Raw genomic sequence first — 20,606 nt, 5'->3', positions numbered from 1 at the left:
CATTGTCATAAAACGTTTGACATGTCATAGAGACATTTAGAAGTAGTAATTGGTTGGTGACCAGTTACTGAGACCCCCAACAATTGCTAAGACAAAGGGCCGAAGATCTCAGCCTCTGAGACTGAAGATGAGCTTATAGACTCTCTGCATAGCCCACCTTTGGTCTTTGAGGAGAGTAGCACTCAACTGAGAACTTTTGCCCCTCTATGCTATCAATCAGTGGGGGTCTTAGCATACAGGCTCCCACAATCTAAACTTTTGGCATGTCTCCATGAGATGTCAAAAGATTTGTGAAAGTTCAGTTACTCATCTTTCTCTTCTTAATCCTTCCTTTATTCCCCAGTTACATCTCATTATATCTGACTCCACTATTGAGCACACATAGAATCTTTAGGAGCTCAAATACACCTTGCTTTAGTTTTTGTAATACTCTCTTCATCTATCTCATTTCCTATTTCTGCAGTTAGAAAATATTAATCTCTCCAGGCTGCTAAGATTTACAATTACTGCTGATGTTATGCCATTGTTTATATATCTCTTAAAAAATAATTTAAAACTTTGCAATAGAAAAGGGTTTTCATCCTTATGGTATTGATGGCTTTTTATGGAAAAAGACAGCAAATCCAAACAAACATACTTATCAAAACCTGGTTATAATACCAATATGTTGTAAGATGCATACAGGCCCCAGTGATGTCCAGTGGAGGTAGTTGCACCTATGCCATGTGCACCTAATATTATCGGGACCTGTCTGTGTCCTGCAGTATATTGGTGTTTTAACCAGGTGTTAATAAGTGTGGCCTATTTTTTTCTGTGATGTTAAGGTATTGATTTCTTCTTGTAATAGTTCAGCAATGTCAGATCGGTGAGTATAAGATCCAGCACCCCCACAATCAGCAGTGTTCAGTTGCTGCGGGGTATGTAGCCAGAAGAGCGTATCTTAGTTTGCTGTTCAGTGGACATGATCAGGTGCTGCAGCTCACCTCCGATTTAACTGAATATGAACTGAGGACCCAATTTGATAATGGTGATCTAACCTTTCAACTGATTCTATCCATTAGTCATGTCCAACCCTTGGGTACTCTGTAGGCCAGTTTGATATTGATTCTAATGCATAGAGTTTCATGGAGAAGGTTTTATAGGCTATGTCCCCAAGTCTTTCCCCAACCCATTTTAAAAAACTGACCATCAAATCCAAGCATAAACTAAATGTGAACAGGTGCTTAACCTAGAGTCACCAACTCATATACACTCAAACAAAAAAGGAAGCACTCTGTTGTGCCATAGCATGCAAACATGAAATATGAAAATGAATTGCATTACTGCATTAGAAATATGAAAAATTGAGAAAGCTTAGCGCATAAAATAGCCAATTTATATGTTCCTGGAAGCCACGTTAAGGCGTTTCTCATTTTCCAGGACCCTATCCTAATGCCAATCTTCACTTAGACTAAAGTCTTCATCTGTATGGGAACCTATGTAAATCCTCTATCCATTAGTCATGTCCGACCCTTGGGTACTCTGTAGGCCAGTTTGATATTGATTCTGATGCATAGAGTTTCATGGAGAAGGTTTTATGGGCTATGTCACCAGATCTTTCCCCAACCCATAGTCCTTAGCCACATGACCACTGCAGTTGGTATGTCATGTATTGCCATCATCCCTGGTAATAGCAAACTGGCAATAGGGAACTGGCAATATATATATATATATATATATATATATATATATATATATATGCTGTCAATAGTTCATCAATATTGAACGTCTGTAAAACCACTTTAAGTATGCCTAAATGCCTTGGTCCAATAATCTATGCAAAATATTTTGTAAGCCAGTACTTTTCATTTGGCAAGTATCACCTGCTATAAAGCCTGGAGGACTATTGTCCATCCTGATACATAAAATGTGACACCATAAGTAGCCAGTACAGAGTTGTGATGACTTAATAACTATAGAGTATCATTTCATGTGATGGCATGAATCCATTATACTAAGCAGTTCATCCATTTCACAGTGTATGTAAATCATATAGCGTGATATGATATGTGAAGGGCCATGTACATAGCAGTTAAGTTACACTTCTGATTGTAAATTTACTTTTTAGGATCTTGGTGATCTCATCCCAGGGCTTGAAAGTAATCATGGTGAAAGATTTAAGGTATGGACGTGTTTTCCAATATACACTGCAAACTTATAGTAACCTTCATAAAAAAGACACATTACAGATTGCTATGGTAATTAAAAATCGTTAACAGCCGTTCACTTCGGTAATTAAGCACACTCAGACCATATATTATATAGCCATAGCATGTACTTCAAGGGCACAAACATTAACTGTAACTCCAGCTTATAAATAACATAATGTTCTGATATGTGCTATATGTTTACCAAGTAGATAAAGCAACCTACACAAGGTCATGTAATGCACCACTGTCAGGGTGCACAGTCCAAGGTGTCGCTAGGGTCACTAATATGCTAGGTAATGGGCAAAAGCAGGAAGAACGGGAACACCATCCACTTTACAAATGGGTAAACTGTATATTATTTAAGCTGATCAATAAATCAATTGATCGTTATCTAAATTCCTATCTGCCGAATTATCACATTATTATAATCTAGAACCTTACTAGTAATATAGTCCAGATGCAATGGACTAAGATAGATAGATAACAATTAGTTAGGCAAAGATGGTTGATACACAGTATATACAGTATGTGTGTGTGTGTATGTGAGTGTGTATACAGTTGAAACCAGAAGTTTACATACACTATATAACAAGACACATCTGCATGTTTTTCTCAGTTTTTCACATGAAATCAGAATAAACCTTTCCCGTTTAAGATCAATTAGGATTACAATAATTATTAATATTTGCCAAAAGCCAGAATAATGAGAGAGAAAGAATGTTTTAAGGCATTTTTATTACTTACTGCAGAGTCAAAACTTTAAATACATTTCATTAGTATTTGGTACCATTGCAATTAAATTAAACTTAATGACTTGGGTCAAACGTTTGGGATTTCCTTCCACAAGCTTTTCATAATAGTTGGTCGGAATTTGGGCCCATTCCTCCTGACAAAACTGATGTAACTGGTCCACGTTTGTAGGTCACCTTGCTCGCACCTGCCTTTTCAGCTTTGCCCATAAATTTTAAATGGGATTGAGATCAGGGCTTTGTGATGGCCACTCCAAAACATTGACTTTGTTATCCTTAAGCCACTTTGTCACCATTTTGACATTATGCTTCAGGTCATTGTCCATTTGGAAGACCAAGCTTTAACTTCCTGGCTGATGGTTTGAGATGTTGCGTCAGTATTGTCACATAATCTTATTTTCTCAAAGATGCTATCTATTTTGTGAAGTGCACAAGTACCTCCTGTAGCAAAACAATCCCACAACATGATGCTGCCACCCCCGTGTTTCACAGCTGGGATGGTGTTCTTAGGTTTCGAAACCTCTCCCTTTTACCTCCACACGTAACAATGGTCATTATACCCAAAAGTTCAATTTTAGTTTCATCAGACACAGGACATGTCTCCAAAAATTAAGGCCTTTGTTCCTGTGTGCAATTGCAAACATTAATACGGCTTTTATATGTTTCTTTTGGAGTAATAGCTTCTTCCTGGCAGAGTGGTCTTTCAGCCCATGTTTATACAGTACTTGTTTCACTGTGGATATTGACACAATCTTACCAGCTTCCGCCATCATCTTCACAAGGACTTTTGCTTTTGTCCTTGGGTTGATATCCACATGTCGGACCAAAGCACGTTAATCTCTGGGACATAGAACCCGTCTCCTTCCTGAGCGGTATGATAGTTGGAAATTCCTATCTTGTTTTTACTTTGGTTTAATTGTGTGCATTAAAATACATCCACAGGTGTGTCTCTAATTAACTTAGAAGCTTACAACCACATGACATCATCATATGGGCAGTCCAGAATTGTTTAAAGACATAGAAAACAGTGTATGTAACTTTTGACTTTGCAGTAAGTAATAAAAATGCCTTAAAACATTCTCTCTCTCTGTCTCTCATTATTTTGGCCTTTGGCAAATATTAATAATTACGATAAAGCTAATTGACCTACAGCGGGAAAAGTTTATTCTGATTTCATGTCAGATATTGAGAAAAAACATGCATATGTGTCTTTTTATATAGTGTATGTAAACTTCTAGTTTCAACTGTGTCAATATATATACTGCTCAAAAAAAATAAAGGGAACACTTAAACAACAAAATGTCACTCCAAGTCAGTCACACTTCTGTGAAATCAACATTGAGGCTGAGTTCACACGTGGCGTTTTTTTCGCATTTCCGCGGCGGTTTTAACCGCGCGATTTTGCCGCGAAAACGCAAAAAATAAACATCCCATGCATTCCTATGGGATTCCGCAATGCTGTGCTAATGCTGCGTTTTGTACCGCGGCGGAATCGCTTCGCGGTAAAAACTGCAGCATGCTCATTAATTTGCGGTATCGCGGCGATCCCGCACCCATAGGAATGCATTGCTCCGCTTACTTCCCGCATGTGGCTGTGCACACCAAGCGGAAAGTAAGCAGAACAATTGCGGATGGTACCCACGGTCTGGAGGAGAGGAGACTGTCCTCCGGGCTTTGGGTACCATATCCCTGTAAAAAATAGAATTTAAAATAAAAAATATTGTTATTCTTACCTTCCGGCGTCCCGCGCAGGCTTCCCGCCTCTCTCCACGCTTCCGGTCCCAGTAAGCCTTTGCGAAAATGCCCGCGATGGCATCCGTTCTCGCGGGATCGCGAAGTCTCGCGGTCATTCGCGCGACGTCATCGCGAATTACCGCGAGACATCGCGATCCCGCGAGAACGGACGTCATCGCGAGCATTTTCGCAAAGGATTACTGGGAACGCCTGCGCGGGACGTCGGAAGGTGAGAATAACACCATTTTTTTTTTTTTTTACATTCTATCTTTTACTCCTGAGGCCGCATAGGCGGCCTCAGTAGTAAAAAGTTGGTCACACTCGTCAAACACTATGTTTGACGAGTGTGACCAACCTGTCAATCAGTTCTCCAAGCGATGCTCCAGATCGCTTGGAAAACGCTAGCATTTTGCAAGCTAATTACGCTTGCAAAATGCTAGTTTTTCCACGGGAAAATCGCGGGAATTTAAAATGCGATTTTCCCGCGGAATGGAATTCCAGAATTCTCGCGGTAATTTCCGCGAGAGTTCCGGTACGTGTGCACTTAGCCTGATTGTGATTCAGTTTCTCCTGCTGTTGTGCCAATGGAGTAAACAACAGGTAGAAATGAGAGGAAGGTCACGAACATCCATGTGTCTGCTCAGTAAGAGTGCCTAGTGTTCCCTTTATTTTTTTGAGCAGTTTATGTACAGTCATGACCAAAAGTTTTGAGAATGACACAAATATTAATTTTTACAAAGTCTACTGCTTCATTTTTTCTAGTGGCAATTTGCATATACTCCAGAATGTTATAAAGAGTGATCAGCTTAACAGCAATTACTTGCAAAGTCAATATTTGCCTAGAAAATGAACTTTATCCCCCAAAACACATTTCAACATCATTGCAGCCCTGCCTTAAAAGGACCAGCTAACATCGTTTCAGTGATTGCTCCATTAACACAGGCGTGGGTGTTGATGAGGACAGGGCTGGAGATCAATCTGTCATGATTAAATAAGAATGACACCACTGGACACTTTAAAAGGAGGCTGGTGCTTGGCATCATTGTTTCTCTTCTGTTAACCATGGTTATCTGTAAAGAAACATGTGCAGTCATCATTGCACTGCACAAAAATGGCCTAACAGGGAAGTGTATCGCAGCTAGAAAGATTGCACCTCAGTCAACAATCTATCGCATCATCAACAACTTCAAGGAGAGAGGTTCCCGTGTTGCCAAAAAGGCTCCAGGGCGCCCAAGAAAGACCAGCAAGCGCCAGGACCGTCTCTTAAAAGTGTTTCAGCTGTGGGATCGGGCTACCAGCAGTGCAGAGCTTGCTCAGGAATGGCAGCAGGCAGGTGTGAGTGCATCTGCACGCGCTGTGAGGTGGAGACTCTTGGAGCAAGGCCTGGTCTCAAGGAGGGCAGCAAAGAAGCCACTTTTATCCAGGAAAAACATCATGGACAGACTGATATTCTGCAAGAGGTACAGGGAGTGGACTGCTGAGGACTGGGGTAAAGTCATTTTCTCTGATGAATCCCCTTTTCGATTGTTTGGGACATCTGGAAAACGGCTTATTCGGAGAAGACCAGGTGAGCGCTACCACCAGTCTTGTCTCATGCCAACTGTCAAGCATCCTGAAACCATTCATGTGTGGGGTTGCTTCTCAGCCAAGGGAATGGGCTCTCTCTCAGTCTTGCCTAAAAACACAGCCATGAATAAAGAATGGTGCCAGAATGTCCTCCAAGAGCAACTTCTCCCAACCGTCCAAGAGCAGTTTGGCGATCAACAATGCCTTTTTCAACATGATGGAGCACCTTGCCATAAAGCAAAGGTGATAACTAAATGGCTCAAGGAACAAAACATAGAGATTTTGGGACCATGGCCTGGAAACTCCCCAGGTCTTAATCCCATTGAGAACTTGTGGTCAATCATCAAGAGACGGGTGGACAAACAAAAACCTTCAAATTCAGACAAAATAAAAGCATTGATTTTGCAAGAATGGACTGCTATCAGTCAGGATTTGATCCTGAAGTTGATTGAGAGCATGCCAGGGAGAATTGCTGAGGTCCTGAAGAAGAAGGGTCAACACTGCAAATATTGACTTGCTGCATTAACTCATTCTAACTATCAATATAACCTTTTGCTACTCATAATATGATTGCAATTATATTTCTGTATGTGATAAAAACATCTGACAAACACACATAAAAACCAGAGGCCAGCAGATCATGTGAAAATATAATATTTGTGTAATTCTTAAAACTTTTGTCCATGATTGTATAGTGTGTTATATAAATATATACAGCTCTGGCAAAAATTAAGAGACCACTTTCAAATGTTCATGTTGTCTGATTTTTCTCTTTATAGGTATATATTTTAGTCAATTGTTCTTTTAGTTAGGCTATAAGCTTCTTACAACATGTCTCCAAATTTCCAAGCAATAAATTTTGTATTTTTTTTTCCGACAAAGAAAAATGGTTTTAACTCAGGAAGAGTTCTGAAATCAATATTTTGTGGAATAACCATGATTTTTAAAAACAGCTTTCATGCGTCTTGGCATGCTTTCCATCAGTCTTTCACGCTGCTTCTGGCAAAAAAATTTAAGCAGTTCTTTGTTTGATGGCTTGTGACTATCCATCATCCTCTTGATTACATTCCAGAGGTTTTTCAATGGGGTTCAGGTCTGGAGAATGGGCTGCCCATGACAGGGATTTGATGTGGTAGTCTCTTAGTTTTGGCCAGAGCTGTATATAGTCATGTTCGAAAGTGTTGGCACCCTTGAAATTGTTCCAGAAAATGAAGTATTTCTCATAGAAAATTATTGGAATTACACATGTTTTGTTATACACACGTTTATTTCCTTTGTGTGTATTAGAGCAACACAAAAAAAGCAAAGAAAAAAGGGCTTATTGGACATAATTTCACACAAAACCCAAAAATGACCATTCCAAAATTGTGGGTAAACAACTTTGTTTCAAGCATGTGATGATCGTTCAAACTCACCTGTGGCAAGTAATAGGTGTGGCCAATATGAAAATCACACCTGAAACCAGATAAAAAGGCGTGAAGTTTACTCAGTCGTTGCATTGTGTGTCTGTGTGTGCGCCATACTAAGCATAGAGAACTGAAAGAGGAGAAGAAAAATGCCTCAGAACTTGAAAAACAAAATTATTGAACAATATCAACAATCTCAAGGTTGCAAGTATATCTCCAGAGATCTTGATGTTCCTTTGTATATGGTGCGCAACATAGTCAAGAAGTTTACAACCCATGGCGCTGTAGCTAATCTCCCTGGACGTGGACAGCAGAGCAAAATTGATGAAAGGTAGAATAGTTCAAATAGTGGTTAAGCAACCACAATCAAGTTTCAAAGAAATCCAAGCTGTCCTGCACCAGTGTTAGCACGAACTATCCGTCGACATTTGAATGAAATTAAACGCTATGGCAAGAGACCCAGGAGGACCACACTGCTGTCACAGAGACATAATAGCCTGCAGTTTGCCAAAATGTACGTGAGTAATCCAAAATCCTTCTGGGTAAGTGTCTTGTGAACAGATAAGAACAAGATAGAGCATTTTCATATAGCACATCATTCTACTGTTTACTGAAAGCATAATGACGGCTACAGAGAAAAGAACGTAGTACCTACAGTCAAACATGGTGGAGGCTCAAAAATGTTTTGGGGTTGTCTTTCTCCCTCTGGCACTGAGTGCCTTGACTGTGTGCAATTCATCATGAAATCTGAAAATTACCAAAGGATTTTGGGTCACAATGTAGTGCCCAGTGTCAGAAAGCTGCGTTTGTGTCCTAGGTCACGGGTCACACATAATTCAAAAAGAACCCAGAAATGGATGGAAACAAGATGGAAGTCCTCTGCGTCCATGAGGTCACTAGGGATTATCCGTGTCCAGGGTAATCATTGAGATGCCCACTATTATTACCAGCCAGGATGTCCCTGTAGTCCCGGACTTGTCATTCTCTATTGTAATAGGCCGGGACTTTAAATGGTTTTGAGACTTGTGGGAGAAGGCAGTAGCACTCCTAAGGTCAACGTCCCAGAGTTAGGGGTGACCGGGGAAAAGTGTGGGTCTGACCAGCTCTGGGACTTAGCAGAGATGACCAACAGTGTGACCATTAAAAACGGGGTAGCTCTAAGAAAGGGGTCTGACCCCTGTTTAAGTGGGGAATTGTTGTTCCAGGGGGACATAAGTGAGTAGTGGTGACTCCAATTCGGACTTTGACACTAATGCAAGGGAAAGAGAGTGCGGTAAGGTGGACCCAAGTAAAAATGGCAAGGGTTCCCCTTGTCACCGGGGAAACGGCGGCCGCAGGAAGGCAGGCCAGGCTGAGCCCTCTGAAGAAGAGATGGAGTCAGTTGCAAACAAACTTAATGTCCTAGATAAGGAGGTCACATTGCCACTGACAAACCCCAGCACAGAGGTAGCTGCTGATGTGCTGAAAATAAAACTGACACTTTGTGACGGTGGAGATCCATCAGCAAAGATCGCGGTAGGAGGCGAAATCCCAGAGAGCGCAGGTGGAGTGAAGACCCACAAAGGTCATGGAGAGCGGACTAGTGGTTAATTTGCCTCCAAGGTGGCAGAAGATGACAACTGCGCCAAAACTCTGGAAGTGGGGGAGAACTCCAGAGATCACAAGGCTGGAATGATGGAGTCTGGGAGCGAGAACAGTGACTCTTCAGAGAGCCCAGCAGCAGAGAGCCTAGAGGTGGTTGAAGGTAATGGAGCGAAGACCCAAAAGAAAACTGAACCTGCTGATGAAGGAATAGGTAGAACTCTGAAGCGGCAGAGAGTGGGTGGCCAAGCTGCCCCATCTGAAAATTTAATTAAAAAATTTATGGTGAGACACGTGCTAGCCAAAAGGGAACAGGATCATGAAGTGGAGATGCTTAAAGAGACAATAAGAGACCATATGGAGTGAGAAAAGGTCCTGAGACAAGCGGCTGAGTACAGAGTGGATGAGCTAAAGAAGGAAGTCTCTGAGCTCAGATGTCACCTGTCAACGTGTCAATCTGTGAACAAGGCCATATTGGAAAATATGGAGGTGCTCAGAGAAGCATTAAGAGGACTTCTACAGGAGAAGGAGATGGTGGTCGCAGACTTACAACAGCAGTGCCAGAGTAGTAAAGCAGCAGAGCTGCAAATGCCCACATTGGCGAGGGGTCTTAAGAGTGTGAAGCACAGGGAGAGCCTGCGCTAAAAGCTGAACAAGACAATCACCTGGTCGTGGCAGATGACTTGATGGAAATGTCCAAGGCAAAACAGGAGCCGTCTGTCCATGAAGAGAATGAGACTTCGCTCTTCAAATGCATAGTTGAGGCACCCGAGGACATGCGAGAAGCTTGTGCCAGTGAGGGGGTGCATGAAGGTTTTAGGAAGGTGGTGGGGGTGTGTAAGGTGTACTGAACCCCAGAAACTAAACTGTTAGTTATACTGTCCACAACTGATGTCACAGCTTAGAGAGTAGCTGTCCTGAGTGACATGCACTGGAGATGTCTTCGCATCAAATGGATGATCCTGTTGAGGAATGAGGAAGCCGCTCAACAGCTGGAGCATGCAAAGAAAGCTCAAAGTCGGTTGGATTTGGTGGAGGATATAGTTCAAGTGCCCAGAAATTTGGTGAGAAAGGTTATTGGGAGACTTGGAAGAGTCATGCAGGATATTGTAGATAAGTCGGGTGTGGCGAGAGTGAGGATTCTGGCTGAAGTCGAAGCCCAGGTAGTTGAAGATGAGATGGTCCCATTCTTCGCTGTCAGATCAGTGGAGAGCCTTAAGAATATCCGAATACTCCTTAGAGCAGCTAAGACTTGAGAGATTGCAAATTAATAAACAGTTGCAGGAAGAAGATGGCGGCCACCTTCAACCCGAGGTATGGAGAGACAGAGGGGTTCTCTAAAGGGTGGAAGTGCTCAACCTGAAGCTAAATGGAATGACTGCTCTCTGGGGAATAAAAACAATAGGAGAAAGTGCCAACAGAGAGACAACCGAAGTTGGTCTGAAGGAAGAGGTAGAGGTGGTGACTCTTCTGTTAGCTCTGTTAGCTGTTAGCTCTTCTGTTGTGCATAGTGGCCTAAGCGGGAGAACCTGTAGCGGACATAGGGACAAAGAGTCAGACCAGACAGAAGGCCTGGTTCCCAGGGAATCACAACACCGTACTGACTGCCTCGGTTGGGGGTGGTCTGACAAAGGGGCAACCCTATCAGAGGAGGTGACGGAGTCAGATGGTGACTGGTTCCAAAAGGGTTCAGTGACAGGGCCCGATGTTGACAGTTTGACTCTCAAAGGCGACAGAGAAGGGTCTCTGGTTGGATAACGAAAATTGACAAGCCCTGCGGCTTTAGGAACGGGGGCAAAATGTGGTATTGCGACTGGTCTTGCGGTTAAGGGGCAGTATGTATCACAGAGATGGGTGGCCCTGTGATGGAAGCCTGGGCTTGTTTTGCTCAGCAGATCTAATGCTGAGGGTTTTGCTATACATTGGGAAGGCTTCCAGGCGACTTGGAGAGATGGGTGGGTCTAGTCACCTACATACACCACCCAAGGGGGTGTGTCTGAACATCCAAGATGGAGTCTGTGTGTGCACGGGCAGTGCTGGCTAGGCTGAGCAAGAGAGAGGAGGTCTGTGGAATACCTCCAGGGAGGACACCTCTAGGATAAGAGGTATCCAGGAACCTGTGGGGTCGTCACGGACAGTTAACAGACACTAATCCATGTTAGCCACACCAAGGCTCAGCGAGGACCGTGGGTACTGTAGATCCGAATGGCTGCCGGACGGTGCACGGGCTGTTGCACGTTACCAAGTACCTGAGATTCAGTTTATGATGTGTGATAATAATCTGAATGGACTTTTTGCTTTAACCCTGAGAGTGTCACAGCGTATGCCTCAACGACCGGCTAAGTGAGTACTCCCCGTCCATAGATAGTGGAGTTGTGTTACTATATATATTCTTCAAGAAAGCCTACCGCCTGCAATGACCCCGCTACCTCCATCTATCTCACCACTACCGGTGATATCACCTCAACCAAGACCTCAACTGCTGCAACCTACCAACCTACTGTCTCCTTCCCCACCATCCTGTAGCATGTAAGCCTGAAAGGGCAGGATCCTCTCTCCCCTCTGTATCAGTCTGTCATTGTTAGTTTGTTTACTGTAAGTGATATCTGTAATTTGTATGTAACCCCTTCTCATGTACAGCACCATGGAATCAATGGTGCTATATAAATAAATAATAATAATATATACATAATGATAGATAAGAATATAAAAGGACCACATATCTCAATAGTTTCCACATGATTAGTTTGCAGGAAAGTGGTAACCGGCACAGAGTTTTCACAGACAGCCAATTACATTCTGTTCTGTGATATTGCGCAGTATTTTTAGATCAAATAAAAAAACATGGACATTGCCAAAATCAGGCTGAGTAAATAAATAGTGGCTAATTTCCTCATGTGGTCTCTGTTACTTATTAAATATGATTATTTCTTTATATAGACAGCTGTGACAATGAAAAGTTAGATTCCTAAAAAATAAAGGACCTTTTACAAATGTAATTTCAGAATAATAGCAAACTTCATTGAACACATAAATGACATAAAATAATTAAAAATGGAGATGATGTCAATACATAGGACAAAAAGTAGAAAACTGACGAGAGTGTGCCAGAAATTGTAGCATTTCAATATGGTACCCATGAAGCACCTAAGAAGGAACACTTGATGCCTAAAGAACCAACATTGTACCAAGTGGTGTTAAGGTACGTTCATACAGTATGAATTGAGGTAGATACAACAGGGTTAATATCTCCTGTAATGTGCTTAGTGCATAATCAGTTGGTCCTTGCCGAAAGTAACTACCTCAGTACACATCAGTATGAGTGCATACCCATGGATCAGCAAGTAAACAGCAGGGGTGCAAGAAAGGAGGCACATAGTGTCCCTTATTGTACAGAATTGCTACATATATAGACACTAGCTAAATTAGGCATACAGTCATATGTTAAAGTTTGGGCACCCCTATTAATGTTAAACTTTTTTCTTTATAACAATTTTGGTTTTTGCAACAGCTATTTCAGTTTCATATATCTAATAACTGATGGACTCAGTTATATTTCTGGATTCAAATGAGGTTTATTGTACTAACAGAAAATGTGCAATCTGCATTTAAACAAAATTTGACCGGTGCAAAAGTATGGGCACCTCAACATAAAAGTGACATTAATATTTCGTAGATCCTCCTTTTGCAAAAATAACAGCCTCTAGTTGCTTCCTGTAGCTATTAATGAGTTCCTGGATCCTGGATGAAGGTATTTGTGACCATTCCTGTTTACAAAACAATTCCAGTTCAGTTAAGTTTGATGGTCGCCGAGCATGGACAGCCCGCTTCAGATCATCCCACAGATGTTCAATGATATTCAGGTCTGGGGACTGGGATGGCCATTCCAGAACATTGTAATTGTTCCTCTGCATGAATGCCTGAGTAGATTTGGAGCGGTGTTTTGGATCATTGTCTTGCTGAAATATCCATCCCCTGTGTAACTTCAACTTCGTCACTGATTCTTGCACATTACTGTCAAGAATCTGCTGATACTGAGTTGAATCCATGCGACCCTCAACTTTATCAAGATTCCCGGTGCCGGCATTGGCCACACAGCCCCAAAGCATGATGGAACCTCCACCAAATTTTACTGTGGGTAGCAAGTGTTTTTCTTGGAATGCTGCATAATGCCTTTTTGTATGACCAAACAACTCAATCTTTGTTTCATCAGTCCACAGGACCTTCTTCCAAAATGTAACTGGCTTGTCCAAATGTGCTTTTACAAACCTCAGGCGACTCTGTTTGTGGCGTGCTTGCAGAAACGGCTTATTTCGCATCACTCTCCCATACAGCTTCTGCTTGTGCAAAGTGCGCTGTATTGTTGACCGATGCACAGTGACACCATCTGCAGCAAGATGATGCTGCAGGTCTTTGGAGGTGGTCTGTGGATTGTCCTTGACTGTTCTCACCATTCTTCTTCTCTGCCTTTCTGATATTTTTCTTGGCCTGCCACTTCTGGGCTTAACAAGAACTGTACCTGTGTTCTTCCATTTCCTTACTATGTTCCTCACAGTGGAAACTGACAGGTTAAATCTCTGAGACAACTTTTTGCATCCTTCCCCTGAAAAGCTATGTTGACTAATCTTTGTTTTCAGATCATTTGAGTTGTTTTGAGGAGCCCATGATGCCACTCTTCATAGGAGAATCAAATAGGAGAACTACTTGCAAGTGGCCACCTTAAATACCCTTTCTCATGATTTGATACGCCTGACTATGAAGTTCAAAGCTCAATGAGGTTACAAAACCAATTTAGTGCTTCAGGAAGTCAGTAAAAAGTAGTTAGGAGTGTTCAAATCAAGAAAATGATAAGGGTGCCCATACTTTTGCACCGGTCAAATTTTGTTTAAATGCAGATTGCACATTTTCTGTTAGTACAATAAACCTCATTTGAATCCTGAAATATAACTGGGTCCATCAGTTATTAGATATATGAAACTGAAATAGCTGTTGCAAAAACCAAAATTGTTATAAAGAAAAAAGGTTAACATTAATAGGGGTGCCCAAACTTTAACATATGACTGTATAGGAGCAACGAGAAATGTAACAACTTAGGTAAAAAATTATGAAAATAAAATTTGTTTCTTAGTATGATGCCAAAAAGAGGGAAGTGGCTTACCCAATAGTGATGTGTAATAAAGTGCTCAGTGCTGATTAATTAGACCTCTAATGGACAGCAGCCACCTCAAGTACTACCAGCATTGCTCCATGCTCAATAACCATACGCTGGATGTAAAGACATATGGGGAGGCACACAAATCGTAGCCAGAACGGTATATTACCCAAACCAAGACCCTTAAAGAAGCACTACCATTTATTTATTGTATGTGTGTATATATATGCATGTAATGTAGTGTGAGTGTATTAATATATATGTAAGTAATGTACTGTATATGTCAGTCTGTGAAGCATCAGAACGCGGCTCCATAGGCTTAAAATAGAAAAGAGGCTTCCACACATAGAGTATAAAGTGACTATAAAGTCGCAATAGCGGTGACATCACTGAGAAAAGGAGCAGAACGACGCTGGATAACGGAGAATACAGTGGTAAATGAATATATTAATCCTCTCCCACTATTACATACATATATACACAGTTACATTTAATTTAAAAAATGTATAGATGGGAGGGCTTTTGTAATCAATGTACATTCCAAATTTATTTGGGGATGTACGCATTTTAATAAATCTCCAGAAATACAATTCTATTACTGATTTGAGCAGGATTAAATTCAAGCTATAATTTACACATCTAAAACGATTACGCTTTAAAGCAAATATGACACGCAGTAAAATGTCAAACTTTTCCCAATAAATCATTTTTTAATTTCCCCAATATATAAATAAATGTTAAATTATTATTTAAATAATTTAAATTCCATTATAAAAAGTTTCTGGCATAAGGAAATTCTACTTGTGGTGGACCGTGGGAGATATGGTCTGTGCTGTTATAATAAAATAATAACCTGATCTGAAAATGAACATTTGATGCTCCTTGCTTACTTTGTGAACTGTTAACCCTATAATGACAAATATTTTCTATATTCTTGTTTTATAGCGATCTGAAGATAGTAGTGAAAAGGTAGGTGTTTCTGCTGAACCCACAAGGTCAGAGATAGATAACTGAATGTTGACTGTTTCTTTAACTGCAAGGTCAATGACATGGACCATGTAAAAGAACGCAGGCGAGAGAGGCTAAGGAGGGCTTATAGGATAATTGTGTAAGCCATTTAGTAGAAGAATTGTATTAAAGTAAAGATAAAAAAGAAGAGTTAATGGTTTCATAAATGCTACTAGAAATGTTGTGTATTTGAGTAGAAATAGATGGTAACATTTTTTTTATATATTTTACTTTACATTTATTTTATATCATAGGTCTCGCTAGAGCTATTTCATAGTATAAAGGGAACCTGTCACATCCAGAAATGCTATTTTCTTGCAAATATAGCGTTAAAACCATGCCTGCCTTACTGGAACAGTGGCTAAGAGAGAAAATGAACTTATATCATCGCTGTGTATGCTTGCTTAAAGTCATTGAGGCAGTGCAGGGAGCGGTTACAGTCTCCTGGCACTATACTGTGAGTGCACTATTATCACTCCACATCAGTTTGATTGACAGCCTACTGTGCATACATATACTGCACACAAATGCTGCAGAACTAGTCATCAATGAAAATGCCCCATGCACTTGTGGAGAAATGGACATATTGCCCACGCTCCCCTCTTGAAGAACATGTGTAATGTTATGTTGTGTAATGTGTACAGTGACATGCATTAATAGTGTTAATATTGTGTGCTACCCAACCATAGAGAGAGTTAAGTTCAGTTTGAGACTAGCCCAGAATGGGGGGAACTAAGTTGAAGGGACAGAAACAGTTTCTTGTCAGAACATCAGACAGGGCCCAATGTACCTAAAAAGCAGACCTAAGGTCTAATGTGAGCAGTGACGTGGGTGTCCAGAACGTGAGGAGACTGAGACAGATAGCAACATCTTAGTGGAGAGTAGAGGAGAAGTAACCAAAGAAACAGAGTGATCGATCGGAGACAGGTCCTGGGTCAGTACGCCTAAGCTTTTTGGCCCAGAGTTAATGACTTAGAGGTAATAGACCTAGACGGGACAGAGTACGTAAATCGCAGAGAGTACCCTGGGTGGGAGTTCCAGACCATCAGGAATAGAGAGATCAGTACCGGCCATACTGGCATTATAGTTTTTTAAAGGAGAGGAAGACATCGAACCATGGGTTGAGAATAGGAGTCTTGCTAATTGGACTGTAGTACTGAGCTGGACTGTAGTGAAGTAAAGAGGACCGGTAAACACAGAGACAAAGAGAAATAGAATTGAAACCATGTGTGGAAAATTCTACGTATTGTGAAGGAAATGTTCATCAATTTGTGTCCCCTCTATCTAAAGTATATAATTCACCTCCAGTTATTGTTGAGTAATTTTTGACTGGTGGTCTCGCTCATTGAACTGTCAATTATCTGGTCCTGGCCAGCCAAATTTATTGGCAACATGCGACCTGCAAGGACAAAGCGTCCTGACACAAGTCCACACACCCAGCCAGGAATTCTACCTTCATGTAATATGCTGAGGCGTAAGAGACAAGTACCTCACCCTCAGCTACTGCCCCAAGCCACGTTACTCAGTAACCAAAGACTATAACGGCTCCCTGCATTGCCTTGATGACGTGAAGTGAGCAGCTACAAGGAAAATCCAACTTAATTTTCTCCCTGTACACGCTGCTTTCACTTATGGGGGTCTAACACAATATTAACGCTATTTAGCCCCAGATGAACCCCTTATCTGAATGTAAATATTGCTTCTGGACATGATGGTCTCCCTTTAATATTCTTAAAACTCCCTATGTATTTCTTGATTACTGTTTAATTAAAATGTCTCCATATATAATGCAACAATTGAGTGACAATAGTGTGTCCATAATTCCTCCTACCAGGCGCCGTCCCATGACTCAATCTCCCTGTACAGCTACAAGGTGAAATCATCCATCACGTCACACTTTGTTAATACCATGATACAAAGCAAAGTGGAAAACAATGCCAAACACGGGCAGAGTCTCTCATTTGATATCCAGATACCAAAAGGTGCATTGATCAATAACTTCACGATGTAAGCATAATTTCAATCTGTTTCTCATGCTGTGATACGACTTTTAGATTTTTAAAATATATTGTCAATTATTTAAAGGTTTATTTTTCATACAGATTTGTGGTTCGTAATAAAATAAGTGTCATAAATGGTGCGTTCTCTAAATGGGATATAGTCAGCAGTGGGGTACCACAGGGATCTGTACTGGGAGCAGTGGGTACTGCAAGGATCTGTATTGGGAGCAGTTAAAACAGTAGAGAAGAGAAAAGCCGGGGTTCGTCCGCGCTAGACCACAAGGAACCAACCGAAGATGCAAGCAAACCTTTATTCACATTCAAGAAAACGCGTTTCATGGCCTCCTGGCCACTTCATCAGGGCAATGCTGCCCTGCTGAAGTGGCCAGGAGGCCATGAAACCCGTTGGCTTGAATGTGAATAAAGGTTTGCTTGCATCTTCGTTTGGTTCCTGGTGGTCTAGCGCGGACGAACCCTGGCTTTTCTCTTCTCTACATTGCTGCCCTGATGAAGTGGCCAGGAGGCCATGAAACGCGTTGGCTTGAATGTGAATAAAGGTTTGCTTGCATCTTCGGTTGGTTCCTGGTGGTCTAGCGCGGACGAACCCTGGCTTTTCTCTTCTCTACATTGCTGCCCTGATGAAGTGGCCAGGAGGCCATGAAACGTGTTGGCTTGAATGTGAATAAAGGTTTGCTTGCATCTTCGGTTGATTCCTTGTGGTCTAGCGTGGACGAACCCCGGCTTTTCTCTTCTCTACATTGCTGCCCTGATGAAGTGGCCAGGAGGCCATGAAACGCGTTGGCTTGAATGTGAATAAAGGTTTGCTTGCATCTTCGGTTGGTTCCTGGTGGTCTAGCACGGACGAACCCTGGCTTTTCTCTTCTCTACATTGCTGCCCTGATGAAGTGGCCAGGAGGCCATGAAACGTGTTGGCTTGAATGTGAATAAAGGTTTGCTTGCATCTTCGGTTGGTTCCTGGTGGTCTAGCGCGGACGAACCCTGGCTTTTCTCTTCTCTACATTGCTGCCCCGATGAAGTGGCCAGGAGGCCATGAAACGTGTTGGCTTGAATGTGAATAAAGGTTTGCTTGCATCTTCGGTTGGTTCCTGGTGGTCTAGCGCGGACGAACCCTGGCTTTTCTCTTCTCTACATTGCTGCCCTGATGAAGTGGCCAGGAGGCCATGAAACGTGTTGGCTTGAATGTGAATAAAGGTTTGCTTGCATCTTCGGTTGATTCCTTGTGGTCTAGCGCGGACGAACCCCGGCTTTTCTCTTCTTTACTGTTTTATCTGCATCCTGGGATCTGCAGCGGCCAAAACTTCCTTAGGTGGTTGTGACCCTTCACAACCACATCAGGTGAGTTGATTACCTTTGTTAAACACGCTGGTGTCCCTCATTTTCCTCCTTAGTGCGCTCCGCCTCTTTTTATTTTTTGCTATTGGGAGCAGTGGGAACCGCAGGGATCTGTACTGGGAGCAGTGGGGACTGCAGGGATCTGTACTGGGAGCAGTGGGGACTGCACGGATCTGTACTGGGAGCAGTGGGGACCACAGGGATCTGTACTGGGAGCAGTGGGGACTGCAGGGATCTGTACTGGGAGCTGTAGGGACTGCAGGGATTTGTACTGACTGGGAGCAGTGGGGACTGCAGGGATCTGTACTGGGAGCAGTGGGGACTGCACATATCTGTACTGGGAGCAGTGGAGACAGCAGGGATCTGTGCTAGAACCGATTATTTTTAACCTCTTTATTAATGACCTTTTGGATGGGATTAAGAGTAAAGTGTCAGTCTTTGCTGATGACACCAAACTATGTAGGATACTTGACAGTACAATATTGCAAAACGATCTGGATAAGATGTCTGAATGGGCAAACACTTGTCAAATGAGGTTTAATGTAGATAAACGTAGAGTAATGCACCTAGGACGGAGTAATTCTATTGCTGCATATACATTAAATGGGAGTATCCTTGGGACTACAGAACAGGAGAAGGACTTGGGTATTCTGATTACAAGTAAGCTGAGCAGCAGTACTCAATGTCAAGCAGCAGCCACAAAAGCAAACAAGATTTTTGGGTGTATAAAAAGAGAGATAAAATCCCCGATCCCAATGTATTATTACCCCTTTATAAATCACTTGTGAGGCGACATCTAGAATACGGGATGCAATTTTGGTTGTACATTTTAAAAAGGACATTCAGATGTTAGAGTAAGTTCAAAAGCGGGCAAGTAGATTATTACAAGGTATGGAAGGCCTCTCATATGAGAAGAGGTTGGAAAAGTTGGGCTTGCTTAGCTTAGAAAAAAAGACGCTTTAGAGAAGTTCTCATTAATATGAATAAATAAATGTGTGGTCTGTACAAAGGTCTGGCGCATAACTTATTCCATCCAAAGACCATACAAAGGACCAGGGGGCACTCATTACGGGTGGAAAAAAAGTGATTCCGATAGCTAAACAGTAAAGTGTTCTTTACAGTTAGATCACTTAGAATGTGGAATGCCCTACCACAGGAGGTAGTATTGGCAGACACTATAACAGCTTTTAAAAAAAGGATGGATGATTTCCTTAGTACACATAACATTGTGGGTTATAGATAATTTAGTGACAAAGAATTTATAATTAATGAAGAAAGATTGAACCTAGGTTTCTTCTCAACCCATGTAACTTTCTAATGTAATATTTATTTTGTATAAAACTTTCTTTCAGGAATGTCAATGGCATTACATTTAGTGGCTCAATAAGAGAAAAGTCAGAGGCTAGAAGCTTGTACTCCAAAGCAAGAGCAAGAGGCAAATCAGCCGGACTGTTAAGGTCAGAGGAACATTATTGCACAATGCCATTTTTTATGTAGATATGCATTCAAGTCTTATCAATGTAATATTTTCTTAAGCATACAATCTAAAAAATATTCAAAACCCTCAAAAATTAAGAAAAGCAACGCTCATGTACCCAGATGTCCCATAGTGTATAGAACATGATGGTTTCTTCAACCATGCAATTGTTTAACTCCAAATCTAGATGAAACAAAGGCTCTGGTTCCATGGTGTATACATGGATAATTTACTGAGCTGCTTGCTGTCATTTTGATAAAATCACTGTTATCTCTGCTACAGATCTAGCAGTTCTCTTTATTATGAGCTGTGTATAACCGCGCACACACGTCTGAATGGCAACTTTCTGAGTATGCTGTGCATAGGCAGAAAGCTGTCAATCAGTGGCAGG

General features: G+C 41.7%; 1 protein-coding gene across 1 annotated transcript in view; it reads left to right on the top strand.

Annotated features, from left to right (window-relative positions):
• The window catches only part of ITIH2 (inter-alpha-trypsin inhibitor heavy chain 2), a 72,493-nt gene that overhangs the window by 7,255 nt on the left and 44,632 nt on the right, over positions 1-20,606 (top strand). Inside the window, exons 2-5 of the mRNA XM_073589033.1 lie at positions 2,108-2,161; positions 15,323-15,346; positions 17,220-17,392; positions 20,091-20,195. Of these exons, the coding sequence (XP_073445134.1) occupies positions 2,108-2,161; positions 15,323-15,346; positions 17,220-17,392; positions 20,091-20,195 (356 nt within the window). The remainder of the gene's footprint in view (positions 1-2,107; positions 2,162-15,322; positions 15,347-17,219; positions 17,393-20,090; positions 20,196-20,606) is intronic.

This window comes from Dendrobates tinctorius, unplaced genomic scaffold (assembly GCF_039654945.1).
Source record: "Dendrobates tinctorius isolate UK_male_01 unplaced genomic scaffold, ASM3965494v1 ptg000105l, whole genome shotgun sequence".
Taxonomy (NCBI): Eukaryota; Metazoa; Chordata; class Amphibia; order Anura; family Dendrobatidae; genus Dendrobates; species Dendrobates tinctorius.
Note: the sequence above shows the minus strand (reverse complement) of the source record. Positions and strands in the feature narration are given on the sequence as shown.